The sequence below is a fragment of the Rosa chinensis genome, chromosome 2 (genome assembly GCF_002994745.2).
Source record: "Rosa chinensis cultivar Old Blush chromosome 2, RchiOBHm-V2, whole genome shotgun sequence".
Classification (NCBI taxonomy): Eukaryota; Viridiplantae; Streptophyta; class Magnoliopsida; order Rosales; family Rosaceae; genus Rosa; species Rosa chinensis.
This window is the reverse complement of record NC_037089.1, coordinates 24,487,879-24,505,293: the sequence shown is the minus strand read 5'-3', so window position 1 is coordinate 24,505,293 and position 17,415 is coordinate 24,487,879. Positions and strand designations below refer to the sequence as shown.

The 17,415-nt window shown below is 38.1% G+C and overlaps 3 protein-coding genes across 3 annotated transcripts; 2 read left to right on the top strand and 1 right to left on the bottom strand.

The window, feature by feature from the left end:
- The first annotated feature begins 1,626 nt into the window (after nucleotides 1-1,626).
- Nucleotides 1,627-4,372, top strand: LOC112189866 (ras-related protein Rab11D). Its single transcript, XM_024329241.2, has 2 exons — nucleotides 1,627-2,134; nucleotides 3,650-4,372. Exons 1-2 carry the CDS (start codon nucleotides 1,911-1,913, stop codon nucleotides 4,092-4,094), a joined length of 669 nt encoding a protein of 222 aa, XP_024185009.1. The 5' UTR covers nucleotides 1,627-1,910; the 3' UTR covers nucleotides 4,095-4,372.
- Nucleotides 4,373-5,044: 672 nt separating this feature from the next.
- LOC112188467 (multisite-specific tRNA:(cytosine-C(5))-methyltransferase) lies at nucleotides 5,045-12,033 on the bottom strand. The gene is made up of 15 exons (XM_024327583.2): nucleotides 11,788-12,033; nucleotides 11,586-11,674; nucleotides 11,406-11,472; nucleotides 11,167-11,282; nucleotides 10,791-10,857; nucleotides 10,586-10,634; nucleotides 10,135-10,220; nucleotides 9,679-9,944; nucleotides 9,555-9,610; nucleotides 8,782-8,867; nucleotides 7,998-8,090; nucleotides 7,119-7,452; nucleotides 6,342-6,889; nucleotides 5,582-5,816; nucleotides 5,045-5,497 (listed from the first exon to the last, which is right to left on the bottom strand). The coding sequence occupies exons 1-15, from the start codon at nucleotides 11,959-11,961 to the stop codon at nucleotides 5,235-5,237; spliced, it is 2,529 nt and encodes an 842-aa protein (XP_024183351.1). The 5' UTR covers nucleotides 11,962-12,033; the 3' UTR covers nucleotides 5,045-5,234.
- A 1,816-nt stretch (nucleotides 12,034-13,849) lies between these two features.
- Nucleotides 13,850-15,875, top strand: LOC112190963 (peroxidase 17). Its single transcript, XM_024330482.2, has 3 exons — nucleotides 13,850-14,383; nucleotides 14,470-14,661; nucleotides 15,124-15,875. Exons 1-3 carry the CDS (start codon nucleotides 14,144-14,146, stop codon nucleotides 15,706-15,708), a joined length of 1,017 nt encoding a protein of 338 aa, XP_024186250.1. The 5' UTR covers nucleotides 13,850-14,143; the 3' UTR covers nucleotides 15,709-15,875.
- The last annotated feature ends 1,540 nt before the right edge of the window (nucleotides 15,876-17,415 follow it).

Here is a 17,415-nt window from a genome sequence, read left to right as displayed (position 1 = left end):
AAAAATTTTGGTCCCATTTTGTTTTTGCATTCTCGACACAAGAAAGTTAATAGTTACTTTCTAATTGCTAGGTGCCTCTTTTCCACAGGGAACAGATTTTCTAAGAGCTCTATAGCATCGTTTTCTAGAGAAATTTATGTTTGAGAAGGCCTATGAAGCAAATAGTGGATGTAAAAAAAAAAAACAGTGCGTGATCTAGAACTTCAGGTTTTATTGGGACAGTGCCTACAATAATTAATACAAAAACATAGAACAAACAGGTCCAAATCTAATCGATCACAAATGGAGTAATAATACCGAACATGCTTAAACAAATTACCATATGCAACAACACCATTACTACAATTCAAAAAAACTCAACCACACAGTAGATCCAGACACACCATAACTGAACCAGCAGCTACTTTTTAGAATATTAATCATTCTCAATTATTATGTCAAATGTAACTGAGAAACAACCCATGCACAAATTTAAAAAAACATGGACGATGAATAGCTCGAGATGCACGAAGCCATAATCAAAGAACTTGATGCTGAAAGAAAACAAAAATGAACTACTCCACAGTATACTTAAACGCTTCAGATCAGTAATCTTCTACCTAAAATTCGATCTACATGGATCAAATCCATTGTATACACAAATTGAATTACTGAGAAAACAAGTGCAAAAACGAAAGTGCGGAAGCTTCATACTGAATTACCTATAGCTCATACTGAATTAGCAAATCCTTTAAGAAATAGAAGAAGAAAAAGAAGCATAAACAGTCATTTCATCCAAAACTAAATTCCAGAATTCACGAAGCTATGAACAATTGTCAAATTTCTAATCCGATAAGCCAGTTCTCTACTCTGATACAGTGAATTACCTCCGAAACTCGAACCGCACTGGTTCCGGAACCGAAACCGCACCGTTTCGGGGCATCGAATAAGTCCGCGAGGTCGACGGTGAGGTTCTGAGGGAGAACGTCGGAGAAGAACTTGGAGAGCGCGGCGGTGATCGGCAACTATTCGATTTGGACTTGGAGGACGGGATCGAGGCGTAGGTTTTGGAGGACATCGAAGGTAGAGAGGTTGCGGTTTAGTGTATTAAGGTTATAACCATGTATTAAGCTTTAAGGGCAGAATCAGAATCAAAAAAATTAAAAACTGACATTTAATATCACCTCATTATTCATAAGGATTAAATTAATATTACTAACAATTCATTATGGACCTTTTTATCAAGTGGGAAACTATGTGACATTTTTATCATTTCACACTCTAATATGATATTTTCCATAATTTTTTTTTTTTTTAATTTTAGTTAACAAAACCTTCTCTCTTAATAATAGTATAAATGTGCATAATTATCGATACAATTTTTTATAAATTTTATCAAGCCGAATTAAACTAGAGCACTCGTCGAATTGTACAAGCAAAATATGTCGGTTCCAAATTTCTCTCTCTGAAAAGGCATACAACAATGTGGATCGGAAAACTAAAAAGCGACGTGTCGTTTTGTGCATCTCTTCGGAGGCATGGTTTGGGTGGCCCTAGGTAACATAAAAAGAAGGATCGGCCTGACCGTCAACGAAGACAGGAGTAGCGGAGAGGACAACTCACCCGAGACATACGCCGGTTACACCCCCATTCCCACTGCAATTCTATACAACGAGCCCCACACTACACCCCCAACACCACACCCTTCCAACGAGTAACAACCCTCCACGTGACAGTACCTTCTCCCCGTTGGTGGGCTCACGGTTGTTACGGTGGGATGCCGCCACATATTCCCCACCTCACATATAATTGTTTCTTACAAAGGTAAAGGTGGAGTCTTTGAATCTCTCTCCCAGTTCGATAAATTTCAATCCTTTAAAGACTTGGGGAGCTTCATTCATCTGGTTTTGGCTTCTGGGTTTGGAGTAGAAATGGCGAGTTATGGAGATTCGAGCCAGAAGATTGACTATGTGTTCAAGATTGTGCTGATTGGGGACTCTGCGGTGGGCAAGTCTCAGATACTCGCCAGGTTTGCAAGGAACGAGTTCAGCCTGGACTCCAAGGCCACTATTGGAGTTGAGTTTCAGACCAGGACTCTGGTTATTGAGCACAAGAGTGTTAAAGCTCAGATCTGGGACACTGCTGGCCAAGAAAGGTCTCTGCTTTGCTCTTTACTATAGCTTTTTTTTGTGTTTTTATGTTCAATTTTGTACATGGGTTTTTGGGTTTTGATGTAGTTCTAGTGTGCTTTTAAGGTGTTGTTGGTTCTGTTTTTGGGTTGGTGTTGTTTTTTGGATGTGTGAAGTGAATTGCAGAGGAAGTGTTGCATTGGTGTGTTGGATGAGGTTTTCATGGTTTGAGATGAAAGTTATAGGGATAGATTAGAAGTTGAGATTTCATATTGGATTTTCATATGACCTGTGGTTTCAGAATCTCAGATCCATTGTTTGGTGTCACTATAATGTACTTTGTATGGGGTTATAGTGACATGGTTGTCGACTCAAATGATTGGGAACTGTAAGGCTCCATTTCGATGGATTGATTCGAAATCTAGAGATTTAGTTGACATTACGAGGATCAAGTTACTTGATTATATTGTTTCTATGTATGGATTTGTATGTTTATGTCAAATACTATACAATGTTTTATTTTATATTTTTTAGATTAATTTAATATTGTCAATCCTCCTTTTGAAGTCACTCCATCCATATGGACCATAAAGGCTATGAATGCATTGGTACTCTTTCTTTCTGTGGTCCATGTATTGCTTGATTCTAAATATTGATCACCATTGTTGCAAAGTTGGTGACAAAGTTATAGGTCATGTAGAATCTACATTATAGTTTTTGGTCCTTCTATTGACCTTTTTGGCCTTTCTCTGTCATGGATAATAAAGCGTGATAGGAATTGTTTCCCTTTATTAAATGATGTGATTAATATTTTTTTGACTTTCCCCACTATAGAACCATTACCTCCCTGTGCTTATGCTTGATTACTTTGCCTAATAATTCCAGTTACTGTTCAAAAGTTGTAAGTAATGTCAGAATTAATCTATTTTTCGGGGTGGAAGAGATGATTGCATGGCTAGAATGTTTTCCGTTTGGTTTTTCATAACAATACATGGTTATGCATAGATTTATCCATCTCCATTTATTTTGGGTTGGCCGTTAAACTCATTGGTTGTCTTTGTCAAGGTTATAGTTCTTTAAACTAATCAGTTTGAATTTTGATGCATCTACCATTTCACTTGGTTCTCCAAAATTGTTAGATTGATATTTCCTTGTAGTTCTTTGTTTGTACATAGTAAGTAAAAATTGAAAACTCGTTAATCTTTTGTCTGTTTTGTATGCTGTAAGATGGTCTATGCCTCTCAAGCTGCTTCATTCATATAGCTTTTTAAGTATTAATGATGGTTCGAAGAGAGGTGATCCTATGCAAACTTGTTTCTGATGTTTTTACCCCCTGAGCTTTATGGTGTTGCACAAGGATTGTAACTGATGAAAAAATTAATTGCATCATTGAAGATAAGTTATATTGGTTGCATATTTAAAGTAGGAAGACTTGAGATCTTGCCACTCTAACTCCTGTTAACTTCCTTATTTTGTGGCTCCTGTTAATTTGCACCAATGGTGTATTGACAACTGATGATTAATTATGGTCTTTTGCACAGATATAGAGCGGTTACAAGTGCATACTACAGGGGTGCTGTTGGGGCAATGCTGGTTTATGACATAACCAAACGCCAGACTTTTGATCACATACCCCGCTGGCTGGAAGAGCTGCGTAGCCATGCTGACAAGAATATTGTCATCATTCTAATAGGCAACAAAAGTGACCTCGAGGACCAGCGTGCAGTTCCCACTGAAGATGCCAAAGAATTTGCTCAAAAGGAAGGACTGTTTTTCTTGGAGACCTCAGCATTGGAATCAACTAATGTTGAGAGTGCCTTCTTGACTGTGTTGACAGAGATATTCAACATTGTTAACAAGAAGCACCTGGCTGCTAGTGAAAATCAAGGCAATGGAAACCCTGCATCTCTGTCAGGTAAGAAGATCCTCGTCCCAGGCCCAGCTCAAGTGATCCCCCCCAAGAGCAAATGCTGTACATCATTGTGATTTGATTCTCTGAACTTGGGATGCCGTCTTGAGTGTCTTCAAAATTCTTAATACTAGCAAATTTTGAGAGGTGTGATACAATTTCTTTGTATATTTTTTACCTTGCTAGTTTAGTTTGCATGAGCTGATTAATTGTGTGTTTGATATGGAAGAATGAACTAAAGACTTAGCTGATTTGTGTTTGCCTGTCGCCTGTCATCAGTCATCAGTCATCGGTTCTTTTAAATGTGTAGTTAACCTTTAAATGGTTGGATACATGAGTGAGGATATTTCCTATCTGATCAGTCTTCTGTGGTAGGCATTAATATGCACATTCGATATTCAGACAGCCAAATTTAGAAGTGATTCTATTCATAGTGTTTTCTGATGATCCAAAGTTTCATTAATTTGGAAGTACCGAGTATTCAAAATAGAATTTACTAAAAGTATTCAAAATACTTCTCTGATTGATTTGATAATGTTCCCCGATTTTTAATTTTTTTAAAATTGCGATCAAATGCTATTTGCAATATAAATTTGATATTCTCAATCCATATATTTCATATTTAAGAACTTTGAAATTAACAATTTAACGAGTGTTTCAAATTTTAGCTGAAATATTTTACCACATACAAGTCATCCAACCATTAAGTTAAAAGTTCTCATGAAATTTACATTTTAAAGGTCCTTATTACAGCCTCGCTCATATTTGATATTCGCAAGATTTGATTAGAAAAGGTGATATTCGCCCATATTTGGGTGGCTTCCTGCCTTCCTCGGCAGCATGAGTTGCATGCTAAACGCAAATATTATGGTCACATCTTGGATTCCACCGACGATTCAGACAAAACGAAGGCGAAGTGACTAATCTCAGACGGCAACTTTAGAAACCCGAAAGAGAGGAAATACACTAATACAGATTATACCTTCTATTTCGTTAAATATACTGTAGCTTTAAGTTTTCACAGAAGTAGTTCCAAAGTAATCTTTGTTAAAAGCAAAAGATTCCAAACCAAAATTGCTACTTTTTATCAAATCATGAACTTGCTTGACAGTGCAAAATATGATCTTCTATGTCAAAACAACAAGTAACCAAATCCAATAATAACACTAATTTAATTAGAGTACAACAATAAAGTCTGCAAGCCCAAAAGTTCTTACTTATCCCTCAGTTGCTGCTGTGGTACTTTCCTCGTCACCATTCTTTTCCACATCCTTCATGTCCACATCTCCCTTACCATTAGCAGCCTCGTCTTTACTCTCCAAATTTCCATTTCCAGGTTCAATGCGCATCAAAAGCCTTTCAAGCAGTTCTTGGCAGTCGAGTGCAGTGACCATCACAGACAAACTGTTCCTACCTTTCCAGCATCCAATGGCTATTGTTGACTCATCTACCTGAATAGGATCTGACGAGGTTTTGCCACCTGTATATATAAAACGTGTTCGGGTAAATAATAAATATACACATAAATCACCACTATTGTCCTTGACCACATGATGCTATGTACCTTTGCTCAAAACTAACACACAGCACCCTAGCATTAAACCTGATGCCTTCACACCGAACTCCGCATCAACAAAATCAGAAAACTTGATACTTTTATATTGAAGAATATGCTTGAAGTCCACTGGGGATGCATATAGAATCTGTTTGGTGATGTACGGAAGAATAAGTGGCAATCCTTCGGATGATATCCGGAATGCACAAGGTGCACAACTTGCAACACTTGCAGTTTGTCGTTCCTATAAAGAATGAGATCAAATTAGATAGAGACAACTTAATATTATTTAAGCATCACAGATAAATATAAAAAACAATTGTTCATCAATCCCAGGACTGCAGCAAAAATTTTAACTTGGATAAGGAACCTAGGATGAACATAATACATCTATATATATTGATCCAATACTTGAGAGGACAAGACAGTTCAATTTTATTCTATAATAACAAAGCACATAGATAATATCTCATAATTCAAATCCATATCCTGGGTTCTCTTCTCACTTTTGCTATTAAATCTTTTCTTTTCCTTTGCCCTTCTAATTATTTTCTCAGTCTTCTTCTATTTTCTCTAACATGTTCTCTAATTATGTGCTTTTTAGCAAGCCATCATGATGAAGAGCATAAGTCCTGCATCACATCAACTTCATCCGAGCATGACAATGTTACACAACTTTATTTGACCATGTCTCTGGAATTAGAAGAATAACAGGACATTATTTCAAAGGAAAAGAAAAAATAATAATGTTCAGATTGGAAATACTTACAAACATCTTAAGCCCAATGGATGTTATCTTAAGTTGCTCTCCAACAGAGAAATTCAGTTCAAGAACATCTTTGACTGGCTTTGAAATGTAGTAAATTCTCTTCACATGATTGGTATCACTATTTCTTGTGACAAGGTGGCCGTTGAATGGAAATGATTCATCAATTCCATAAAATGTCTTTATGGCATTGATGACAGCTTCATCTTTAAAGAATACAACAGGGTCAACTCCTTTCCACTTGCCTTGAAGCTGCTTTCTTTTTCCTCGAGTTTTCTTTGGATCAGCTTCCACATCACCAGGCACTTGGTTTGCCTCTGATACATTTTCTTCACTCGTTATGGTAGTATCGGGTTCCAAAGTGGCCCCCTCTTGTTCACCCTCAATTAACTCTGCCTCTGAGGCAGCTTCTGTAGTTGTCTCATCTGTATCATCTGCCAAATTAGATAGCAACCCATTTGTATCTTCAGTATCCTGAGTTGGTAATTTTACAATCAGCTCGTCAGTTGTAGAGCACAAGTCACCTTCAGGACAAGTTGTCCCCTGATTGGCTGCTCAACATGCAAAAGAAAGAAACTAAATTAGAAAAGAAATAAACAGAAGAGTACATGATTTGCTTCAAATCCAAATCAAAGTCACACCTATTGCATAGGACAGAACCTGTTTCCTACATGGGATGGTATTCACCTAATTCATACATTAATAAGACACTACAAATTAACTTAGCCCAGGCTATTCAATTATTATGAAAGATCCAATGACTTCGATGATAGATGTCACCTGGCAAACGGGAATGCTTGTGGAGGACTGCAATAAAGAAAGCTCCACCATTTTGATCATGTGGGACTATCCTCATGCAACGTTCTAGTGGAAACGAAGAAACTTCCTCGTCTACTTCACTGGCTGAAATTACAGCATCCTCACTTGACTGCAATGCATCTTCAACATTTCCATATTCACCATTCTCCTGCTTTTCTTCCTGATCCATACTACCACTGTGGTGCATTGATACTGCAAGGCTTCTTCCAGATGGAAACATGCCAGGGACAATGGCATTTGTGCGATATTTGCCAACATCTTTAGAGGAAACTAACCATCGACCCTTGTCACGTACCTGAGATGAGAAGTGAATGAAAAATATGAAATTATACAGTGAAAGAAAGTTGAAGCTGAAAGCAACATTGCACAATTTAGATCACTATATCAAAGACCAAGGATGCTATCCAATAAGATGGGAAATGTAGTTGAATTTGATGCATTAGGAGACACAAAATTTAAATATTCATTGAACTAACACATAGCCAAGGAGCCAAGTAGGATAAAAAGCTTCCACCTAACATTACTAATGCATAGATCCTATCTTCCAATTTATGAAATCCTGCAGGTTTTACCTGGAGAGAAAGCAGATATGGCAGCTTCTCCACTCTTTAGTTTTCCCATCAAAAGAAAATACTAGCAAAGATACCTTATTACAATTCTACATTAGTTCAGTGGTTGCATGACCATGTTATAGCATTACAAAATGATATCAGCATCCATCCCATCCAGTTCAGTAACCAAGAAAGAAAACTTATATTCCACAAAGTGGCTTTTTATTAAACAATGCACATCATACTTTCATCAGAGCTTACTAGCATAACAAAGTAAACACTAACTAACCTTCCATTTTTTAAGACCTGGCCGCCTGACAAGTTGAGGAAGCTCACTAGAGACGTCAATAAGCTCAACAGATCCACCACATTTCCTCAAAATCTGCAGACATCGTGGTCAAATAAGGTCAAATGAACAAAAAAAAATTACACACAACTTTTCTATGCATAGTCGCAGAAAAGAAAATGATGCAATTATGCAACTGATGCCCTAGGTCAAAAGAGTTGAGCAATGAAACAAAACAAATATCCATCAGCAACTGAACTAATTAGAAAATCATTAACAATATGTCAAACAGCACATGATCCAATCTATTACAGAGTTTGCAAGGGGAGAACAATGATTTTTGGGGTAGTTCAATACTGGGAAATAATATAACCCTCCACCATGGTTAGCATGGTTAGCATGCCATGACAAACTATCATGAGTCCATAAATTACAGGCTCTCTGGCTCTCAGCAATCTTAAGAAAGTTCACCACGTTGGCTTACAATATTTTAACAAATATGTCCCTAGTTAACTACTTTCTTCGGCCACTATAGCACACTAATTTGACAAAAAAATAAATAAATAGATAAAACAAAATAAACCTACATGATAATGTAAAATTTTCAAATTTTAGTTTTATAAATTTTATTCACAAAAACTGCAACTGCATAAGAACCAAACATTGCCAATTATTTCTCTGCCTCTATCTTCAAAAGGTGACACAAACTCCATAGTCCATACATACAATGTATAAATTAGAGAGATCCAGGATCTTGGTGTGTAGAAATTATATCAAATATTATTACCTCAGAAATCACAGCCTCATTCTCAACAGGATTCATAGAGCAGGTAGAATAAACCATTCTTCCACCAACTTTCAGCAAAGACAAACCTGTAATAAAGAATATCGCATTAGCTACACTTTGTATGCTCACTTAAAAAAGAAATAAAATTGCCTTCCTTCAATCCTCTGTTCACTGATTAACCAGAAGAAGACCTATGTATGCCCACAATGTCAGACACTGAAAGACAATGACTTAAGTTCTGTCTAAACTCACAATAGTCTATTTAAGCAAAGTTTATACTGAATCAATCCGAGAGACATTTAAAGTAATGTTCTTAATAAACAACGCAGGGATGTGAAAATACAAAATCCCAGGAAAAACTAACATGCACCTGGTGCAGCATCTAAAATAACTACTTCCCTAGTTCCCAACGAAATGCATTGCATCAAGGAAAAAACTCCACATGATGTACAATCAATCTACATACATTCTGGGTTATCATTAATTGACAATATGTGGTCTATCTGAAAGCCACAAACCACATAAGCATCCACTAGACAAGTCACATTGTCCAAGGAAAAGAAGTCATATGAATTCACATATATGTGACGCTTCCTAACCAATTCACTCATAACACATTAAGCATATAATGGACTTGGCACTTGTACGAAATTACTCAAAATCTCTAAGAGAGCTGGAAAAATATGAATTTCAATACATAAGAATTATAGACAGAAGTCGAGAGCCACACAACTATATCGAAATTCTGAGCAAAAGTTTATCATCAAAGATACCTCGCATAGCTATCTGAACTTGTAGAGCATGCAGCCCATTGCCATTACCTGCATGCCTGTACATAAGCAAAACAAATCTCATCAACCTGCCAAAAGAAATTGTAACTGAGAATAAAGGTTCTACCATTTCCTCCAGATATCAGGAGCCTTGCGGAGGGTACCATCGCCACTACAAGGGACATCACATAAAACACGATCAAAGAGAAGTTGACTGATGGGTGGCTCCAATTCAGTTCCTATTTCAGAAGCACTAGAGCTTTTTTTGTGTGAACGGCAGCCAGGGAAGTGCTGAGCTTCATGGTTTGTGACTATCAAGTTAGCTGTGCACATTCTTTTTGTTTGATGGATGAGTAGATTGCACCTTTGAACGTCAAGATCATTTGCTACAACCTTAATCCATGGGAAAAAGGAAAAAACAAGGAATCATTTCAGATATGGCAGTAGAATGAGAAGGATTTGTACTAACTAGGACAATTAAATAGGGTATTGACAGGGATTCCACTACTCTCATCTGAAGAGAAGACAAAATAGAAGAATAGGATCTGAAAGAACATAAAACAGGAATTAAAAGGATGCATACCAATCCATCAGGTAGGAGTCCTGGTTTTGTTGATCTGTGTATAATCTCAAGCAATTGGAATGTTTTTGAACCTGGTGCAGCACACACTGGGAAAAGTGCAGCACATGGTCAGAAAAGTTTGGTACTGTTAAAAATAATGATTCAACAATAATCTGCCACTTCTTTATACTAGATACACATGAGATAAACTTCACAGAACTAAAAAAACAAAAGGCCGGTAGAGAATTCTCCAGATAGAAAATTTACGAGACATTATGCCAGTCTCATCCATCTACCTTTTAACTCAAAATTCCAAGAAGCTTAGAAATTCATTATGGAAAGAACTAACTACTTTCTTCTATTGCTAAAAAGTCCAAATCCTATCATTTGGTCAAACAAGGTTTTAACCTTGAACAACTGGGGGGGTGGTGGTGGGAGAGAGAGAGTAATAAATACAACATAAGTGGCTTACTATCAAGTATAAAATGTTCTGGACGTACATCAAGGAATAGAGGAGGCACCTGTATCATCAAAAAAAAAAACCACGACTGAATCCTTGAGCATTAAGATAAAGTGAACTTCGTCTACTGAAAACCCAAAACGTTACAAACAATGATCACAACACATTAACAGTTTTTAAACAATAAATGAACAAACAGTAAATAACAACAGCCCACCATGCTGACAGCCTCCTGTCTTGTGATGTTTCCAATCTCATTTTCAAGCTTTAAAAACTCATGAAACCTGAGAAAATCCTATCATCAGAACTAGGAAAAAAGAGATAAAAAAAAACAATTAGAAAGAGCATGACTGAGATTGAATCAAGCAACTTGACTTTGAAACCAGCAAAATTATTCGGGTGGATACATATTACTGATATAGGAACTCCTAGGGGCACAAAGGGCCATGGACAGTCATGCATATGGTTGAAAATAACTACAGGACAGTGGCATAAAAATATGGATGTACTACAAGCTTCCAAAATGACATAGTTTCTAGGTAGGAATTCACTACTTACTGTACCCAATATCTCTAACAATTTACATCATTTACCTCTCAAGAGTTTGGTTCTTCCTCAGCTGCATGCGAGAAAAATTTGACTGCCAAGCAAGATTCTCAGGGTACCAAGGCAATGGCCGGATAGGCTGCGGTTCACCCCCTTCACTCACCTGAACAGCATAGTTTAAATAATAAAAAAAGAAGCAAAAACCGAAACATGCCTTGCACTAACAACCAAATCCAAATGTAGCAACACAAGGTGTCACTGCACCCAAGTTTCAAAGCAACCCTACCTCAGCTTGAAGAGATATCATAAAATCACTCTCCAACTGGGTTCGGATATCGGAACAAAACTGGCTACTGCAAAATTAAACACAAAAAAAAAAAACATACAATTCAGTCAATGCCTACACACAAACACTACTGCAATTGAACAACCATCTCCTTTGAGTCCATATTACTTCATATACTACCTTGAATTGATCCTAAAAGCAGCCGGCAACGGCTTTCGAAGAACTTCCATGAACAAATCCCACTCTTCTGGGGCAACTATCCCTTGCTCCTACACACCATCACACCCAAGAGAGAAAAAAAAAGTTACAATCTTTACTACTGAAAAGCAACAAAGATTCAAGCTTTAGTACTCCAAAAGCATACAAATCATATTATACACACCTTATAGTACTCCTCGAATGATGGGCTTTGGGTAGCAAAGGGCTGCCAAGAAGGGTCGGCGGCGGCGCCATTGTTTTCAGAGGAAGGATCGGGCTTGGTGCGCTTCCAGACGTTCTCTCTGTTCTGACGGAAGTGGCGTCTCTGAGTGCGTGAACCTCCTCTGCCTCTGCCCATTGGTGGCTGCTCTCAGTGAATCGCTGCGCTTCGATATGCTGCTGTGGGTTTATCGGATTCTTGTGCGCCCCGGGAGGTTTAGGTTTGGGCTGGTCTCTCTATCGTATTGCTCTCATATCCCTCTCGGCCCATTAGAAAAGTCTATGAGAAAAGTTGGGTCCAAAAACAAAAATTATGGGGCAATGGCAATTTGTACTTCCCCGTCATAAAATAAAATAAAAATGAACATTTATGCCTTTCATAGTTTAAAAATAACACCTCAATACTTCATAACATTCCCAAATATATATGGGTGGGTCTCTAATGAAGACCTTTAAAATGAGGATTAAAGCAACGGTTGTAAGACTCACTTTTAAATCACAGTTCGACAAATCCACCGTTAGATGTTTAACTCTTCATGACTAAATCATTTCTATAAAAGTAATGAAAAGTAAACAATCATTTCTATAGATTTTTTTCAAAACTAAACAATGAAAAGTAATGCTTTAGTATGTTTTATTTATTTTTTTTTTTTTAGGGGAACGGAAAACTAATCCATTGATATAAAATCATACGACCTCATTCGGTCAAGCATGAAGGGTACAAACACCCCTCATATTACAATCATTGCTCAAGTAGTGCACTGACTGCACATTAAAAATGACTACTAGCCTAGACTACTACGCCTTGAACACTAAGAAGCTACAACACCAAAAAAACCAGTACATCCGCCTAAGACCCTCATGGTGTACATCATTACTGATCCTTGGGCACATTGTAACGTCCTAGAGAAACAAGGTATACAAGGCCAAGTCCCACTGCACCCACCCGTAAAAGAGGGAGCATTATTAGACAAAAAGAAATAACAAAAAAAATGAAGTTGGGCCCAAAGCAAAGTCCAAACCCAAAAACACTCAAACCCTAGCCAAACTCCAAGCTGCAGCAGCCACCACACCTCCACCACGTTTACAAGACTCTAGCCACTGCCACGAGTAGCCGTTGGCCACCATCCACTCCTCTAGTATCGCCAACAAGCTAACAAGAAGCACCACCTCCCCCAAAACACCTTCTCCCGCATGGTTTCGAAGCACCCATATTAGATCGGAGAACTTCGATCTAAAAGAGCCCGTCGAAACCCCACCTCACACTATCCTGCCAGCCACCGCCGATCAAGGGACAGAATGCTGGTACCACCAGTCTGCTCCCGCCAGAGCCTCTAAGCGATCAGAAGAAGCAGGACCACCACAAGGCTTGCAAGCTCGTCAAGGTTCGAGCCAAGCCGCCGTAGCAACAGGCTGAGAAACAGCCATAAAAATAAAAAATAAAAAAAAATAAAAAATTCCCCGCCCAGCTGCACTCACCGCTCACCGACAAGGCTAAAAGCATGTCCCGACATGGGAGCCGCCGGACGAGAGCCTCCAAGCTTACCCAAGGAAACCCTAGCTGCCCTCTTCTTTTGAGAGGGAGAGAGAGAGAGTAGTACGTTTTATTTAATTGATTACTAAAATGAAAAAAATAATATTTCTTTTTTATAAACAAAAAACGGTATTTCTTTTCACACTATAGTTCAACGAGTCCAAGTTAAAAGAAAAAAGAAAATAAAATAAAAGGTTTTCCCTCACTTGGATTCAGCCATTCCTCAGCAAAAGCAGAGGAAAGGTGATCTGGATCTCTTCTTTTCCCTGAATTGGATATCCTCTACAATCAAGCCTTCAAAAACGCCTGCTTAATGAAGTAATGATGCCTTTATTCTTTTTTTCCCACCAGTGCTATAACAGCTGGATTTTCCTCAGTCTACATCCCATTAAAATCCATACCCAAAAATAGATCTTTTCAGGGTCTCAGGACAAACCTCATAATTACAAAATGGTATCAGGAAATAAGAGTATATATATTGATAGTCTCTTCAGAATCAGTCAGAGCATCATCGTGACATCGTGGGTGTCGTAATTGTTGACGCAGCCACCAGTCCCCACTCCCAGTCTCTCAACAGCCTATGGTCTCTTCAAGTCGGCCGTCTTGCCCAATTGCATATATTCCCCTGCTTCCTGCCATCACAGCACACAGTAGGATCCAGAAAATTCCCGTCCTGCTCTCTTGTGTCTTCTGAAACCCCATTATGAGCCATCCTTGCATCCCCACCAATCCAAATCCCCAAACAGAAAAAGGGTAAGAGCCTCCTCACCTCTTCACCTATATAGACATGCACAAAGTTGGATTGGACATAAAGAAAAATACAATGTCTCCCCTCCTCTTTCCTCTCCTCCTCCTTCTTGTCCACATAATAACCGGGGCGGCCGTGCAGCTCTGCCCCGATTATTACTCCGAGACGTGCCCGGAAGCTGAAACCATAGTCCGGGGTGTCATGAAGAAGGCTTATGATAGAGAGCCCCGGAGCCTTGCCTCGGTCATGCGCTTCCAATTCCATGATTGCTTTGTTAATGTGAGTAAAACAAAGCAAAAAGCTTTAATTTGGTTATAGACCTTATAGGCCTTTGTGTTTATGGTTTTAAGTTATATGTGTTGTAGGGTTGTGATGCTTCTATGTTACTTGATGACACTCCAACCATGCTTGGGGAAAAACTCTCCCTTTCAAACATAAATTCACTGAGATCTTATGAGGTTGTTGATGAAGTCAAGGAAGCCTTGGAGAAAGCCTGTCCTGGTGTTGTTTCTTGTGCTGACATCATAATCATGGCTTCTAGAGATGCTGTTGCTCTGGTATGATTCTCTCTTATCCATCTTTATCATCACCCAAAACTAAAAATGTAAAATCTAGTTTTGTTAATTTGTGGCTTGGATTACCAGACCATGATTGCAAATCTACCCCATGCCAAAATGGGATTTAGAGACAAGTATTCCCTCTGTAATTAAAGGATGAAATGAGTAAAGCTGGCAAAAGATGTTTTCTTTTTTCCTGTCAATTGATGTTAAAGGGGTCATGAACTCCTGAACCCAAAAGGTGTTTTTTGTTTTACCGCACAAGATTGTATCTGTAATGTTGATTTGCAGTATCATGCTATTACTTTTTTTTTTTTCCCCTTTTTTGAGGATATCATGCTATTGCATATGTAATTTCCTTTGACTATAACCAATGCTAGAGAAAGATTTGTACAACATGAATTGTGACTTGAGAGAGTTATTTTCTTTTTCTGGTTTGTCCTTCTGATTTTTTGTTGTCAGACTGGAGGACCAGATTGGCAAGTAAAGGTAGGGAGATTGGACAGCTTAACAGCTAGCCAAGAAGCCTCGGACAACATTATGCCGAGTCCAAGAGCCAATGCAACTTCCCTCATTGACCTCTTTGCCAAATTCAATCTTTCTGTCAAAGACCTTGTTGCACTTTCAGGGTCACACTCCATTGGACAGGGGCGGTGCTTTTCCATCATGTTTCGGATGTACAACCAATCCGGCACTGGCAGGCCAGACCCTGCCATTGAACCAAAGTTCAGAGAAAAGCTAAAGAAACTATGCCCTTTGAATGTGGACCAAAATGTGACTGGAGACCTTGATGCTACACCTATAATATTTGATAACCAGTACTTCAAGGACTTGGCTTCCGGGAGAGGGTTTCTGAATTCGGATCAAACACTTTTCACATTTCCGCAGACAAGAGGATTTGTTAAGCTGTTCAGCAGTGATCAAGGAGAATTTTTCAAGGCTTTTATTGAGGGGATGATAAAGATGGGTGACTTGCAGATTGAGCAACCTGGGGAGATAAGGAAAAATTGCAGGGTGGCTAATCGTCGCCCTATCAACACATTCTGAGAGTCTTGAAGGGGTCAGACTTAAGATTAGAAAGAATACAGATTACGACATTAGCAATAGCATTGTTCTATTCGTAGTCTGATTTCTTGTCATTATGAAGGTTTTGGTTGGAATATATGAAAAGAGAAAGTAGAGTGATGTTGATAGTAAACAGAACCCTTTTGCAAGGCTAGAGTTGATGTCGGAAGCGTGTTACTGTAGAAACATGATTTCGTCAAGTGTTGAAATTAAATGGAACAAGTTAGAATCCACTTGCGAAATAGGATCGTACATGATTTCGTCAAGTGTTGAAATTAAATGGAACAAGTTAGAATCCACTTGCGAAATAGGCTCGAATCCACTAGCGAATACGGAAACATGCGTAAGATAACAAAGAGAAACTTCTCTAATTCTGATTTTTATTGTTCAATATCTCAAAACTTCAAATTACAATCTAATAAGGTGCTTATATAGATTTTCAAAAAAAAAAATAAAGTGCTTATATAGTGCCCAAATCCTAAACCTAGTAGAACTAGAAAACGTAAATAACAACTAGTTATAGACTAGGACAAAGGTTTCTAATTTAACCAAAATCAGGAAATAAGATCCTAAATTCTTCTAGAATTTAGTAGTCAAACTACGCCAATTTGTATCTAGGGTCCCAACCCCGAGAAACCTGATATATCTAAAAGAGCAATTTACAAATAATTCTATCATTAAGACGCTTATTTGAATACCAATTTCCAATCTTCAAATCATTCTTCTTAATATGACGACGCTTCTTTCTTTTTTGATATTCTTTGTTGAAATTGGCTAAAGATGAGCTACATCTATCTTCTCCACTTGAAAAGAACTCGACCTCCAGTTTTGCTTGAATGCTCGGTCGTTAGTAGGAATGAAATATGATAAGCCATCATCTTCAACATTCTTGAATTTAGAAGGTATCACCATGAATCCAATACCATAGACAAGTTTGAAATATGCATCTTGGAACCTGAACTCCTCCACTTGAAAAGGATTCGACATCGACTTCTCCTTGGATTGATCTTGATCACTAGTAGGCATGTATGACATGGAATTTGGTGTAGAGACAAAGTTTTTAATTTGGTGAACATGCATCTCCAAATCTGCTTTATCAGCTACAATCATGTTGATAGAATAGTATTGAGTTATGCGTTGAGAATCGTACTTGATCATATATTGATCTTCACCATCAAAAATATCCTTTCTATACATGTTTAACCATTCGATGAACAGATCAACTTCTTTGTCTTAGGGGTCGTCAACGGGCTTTTAGCCGTCGGGCTTGCGAGCCTCCATCGGCCCACTTGATCTGCGGGTTAAATGATGAGGCCTACTTTGTCTTCAATAGGTTGGTTATCAATGGACAAAGCTTCTTTGGATTCTCACACATCTTAGGAGGGTCATTCTTGATGATCTTCTTTTTAGGTTTGATTTGATTTGATTTTGTGAGACTCCCACCAAAATAAATATGAATCATCTTGGCAATACATACCCTTGACTATTTTATGTCATGGTCTTCCAAAGAGGACATAAGTAACATCCATATCGATCACATGACAAGTAACCTCTTCTTTATATAAAATTTTCCCATAGAAGGAATTTTGCAAACTTCTGACACTCGTGCATATTCTTCCTCGCCGAATGGAATCTAGTATGGATCAATATGCTTCTCCATCGATAATTGAAAATAATCCACATCTTTCT

What these genes read in the sequence shown, in the direction of transcription:
- LOC112190963 (XM_024330482.2), top strand. Translation starts at nt 14,144, where the DNA reads ATGCACAAAGTTGGATTGGACATAAAGAAAAATACAATGTCTCCCCTC. An exon ending in TCCATGATTGCTTTGTTAAT is followed by an intron (nt 14,384 to 14,469) that starts GTGAGTAAAACA and finishes TATGTGTTGTAG; the next exon opens with GGTTGTGATGCTTCTATGTT. An exon ending in CTAGAGATGCTGTTGCTCTG is followed by an intron (nt 14,662 to 15,123) that starts GTATGATTCTCT and finishes TTTTGTTGTCAG; the next exon opens with ACTGGAGGACCAGATTGGCA.
- LOC112188467 (XM_024327583.2), bottom strand. Translation starts at nt 11,961, where the DNA reads ATGGGCAGAGGCAGAGGAGGTTCACGCACTCAGAGACGCCACTTCCGT. An exon ending in CATTCGAGGAGTACTATAAG is followed by an intron (nt 11,675 to 11,787) that starts GTGTGTATAATA and finishes GATGGTGTGTAG; the next exon opens with GAGCAAGGGATAGTTGCCCC. An exon ending in TGATATCTCTTCAAGCTGAG is followed by an intron (nt 11,283 to 11,405) that starts GTAGGGTTGCTT and finishes TATGCTGTTCAG; the next exon opens with GTGAGTGAAGGGGGTGAACC.
- LOC112189866 (XM_024329241.2), top strand. Translation starts at nt 1,911, where the DNA reads ATGGCGAGTTATGGAGATTCGAGCCAGAAGATTGACTATGTGTTCAAG. An exon ending in GACACTGCTGGCCAAGAAAG is followed by an intron (nt 2,135 to 3,649) that starts GTCTCTGCTTTG and finishes TCTTTTGCACAG; the next exon opens with ATATAGAGCGGTTACAAGTG.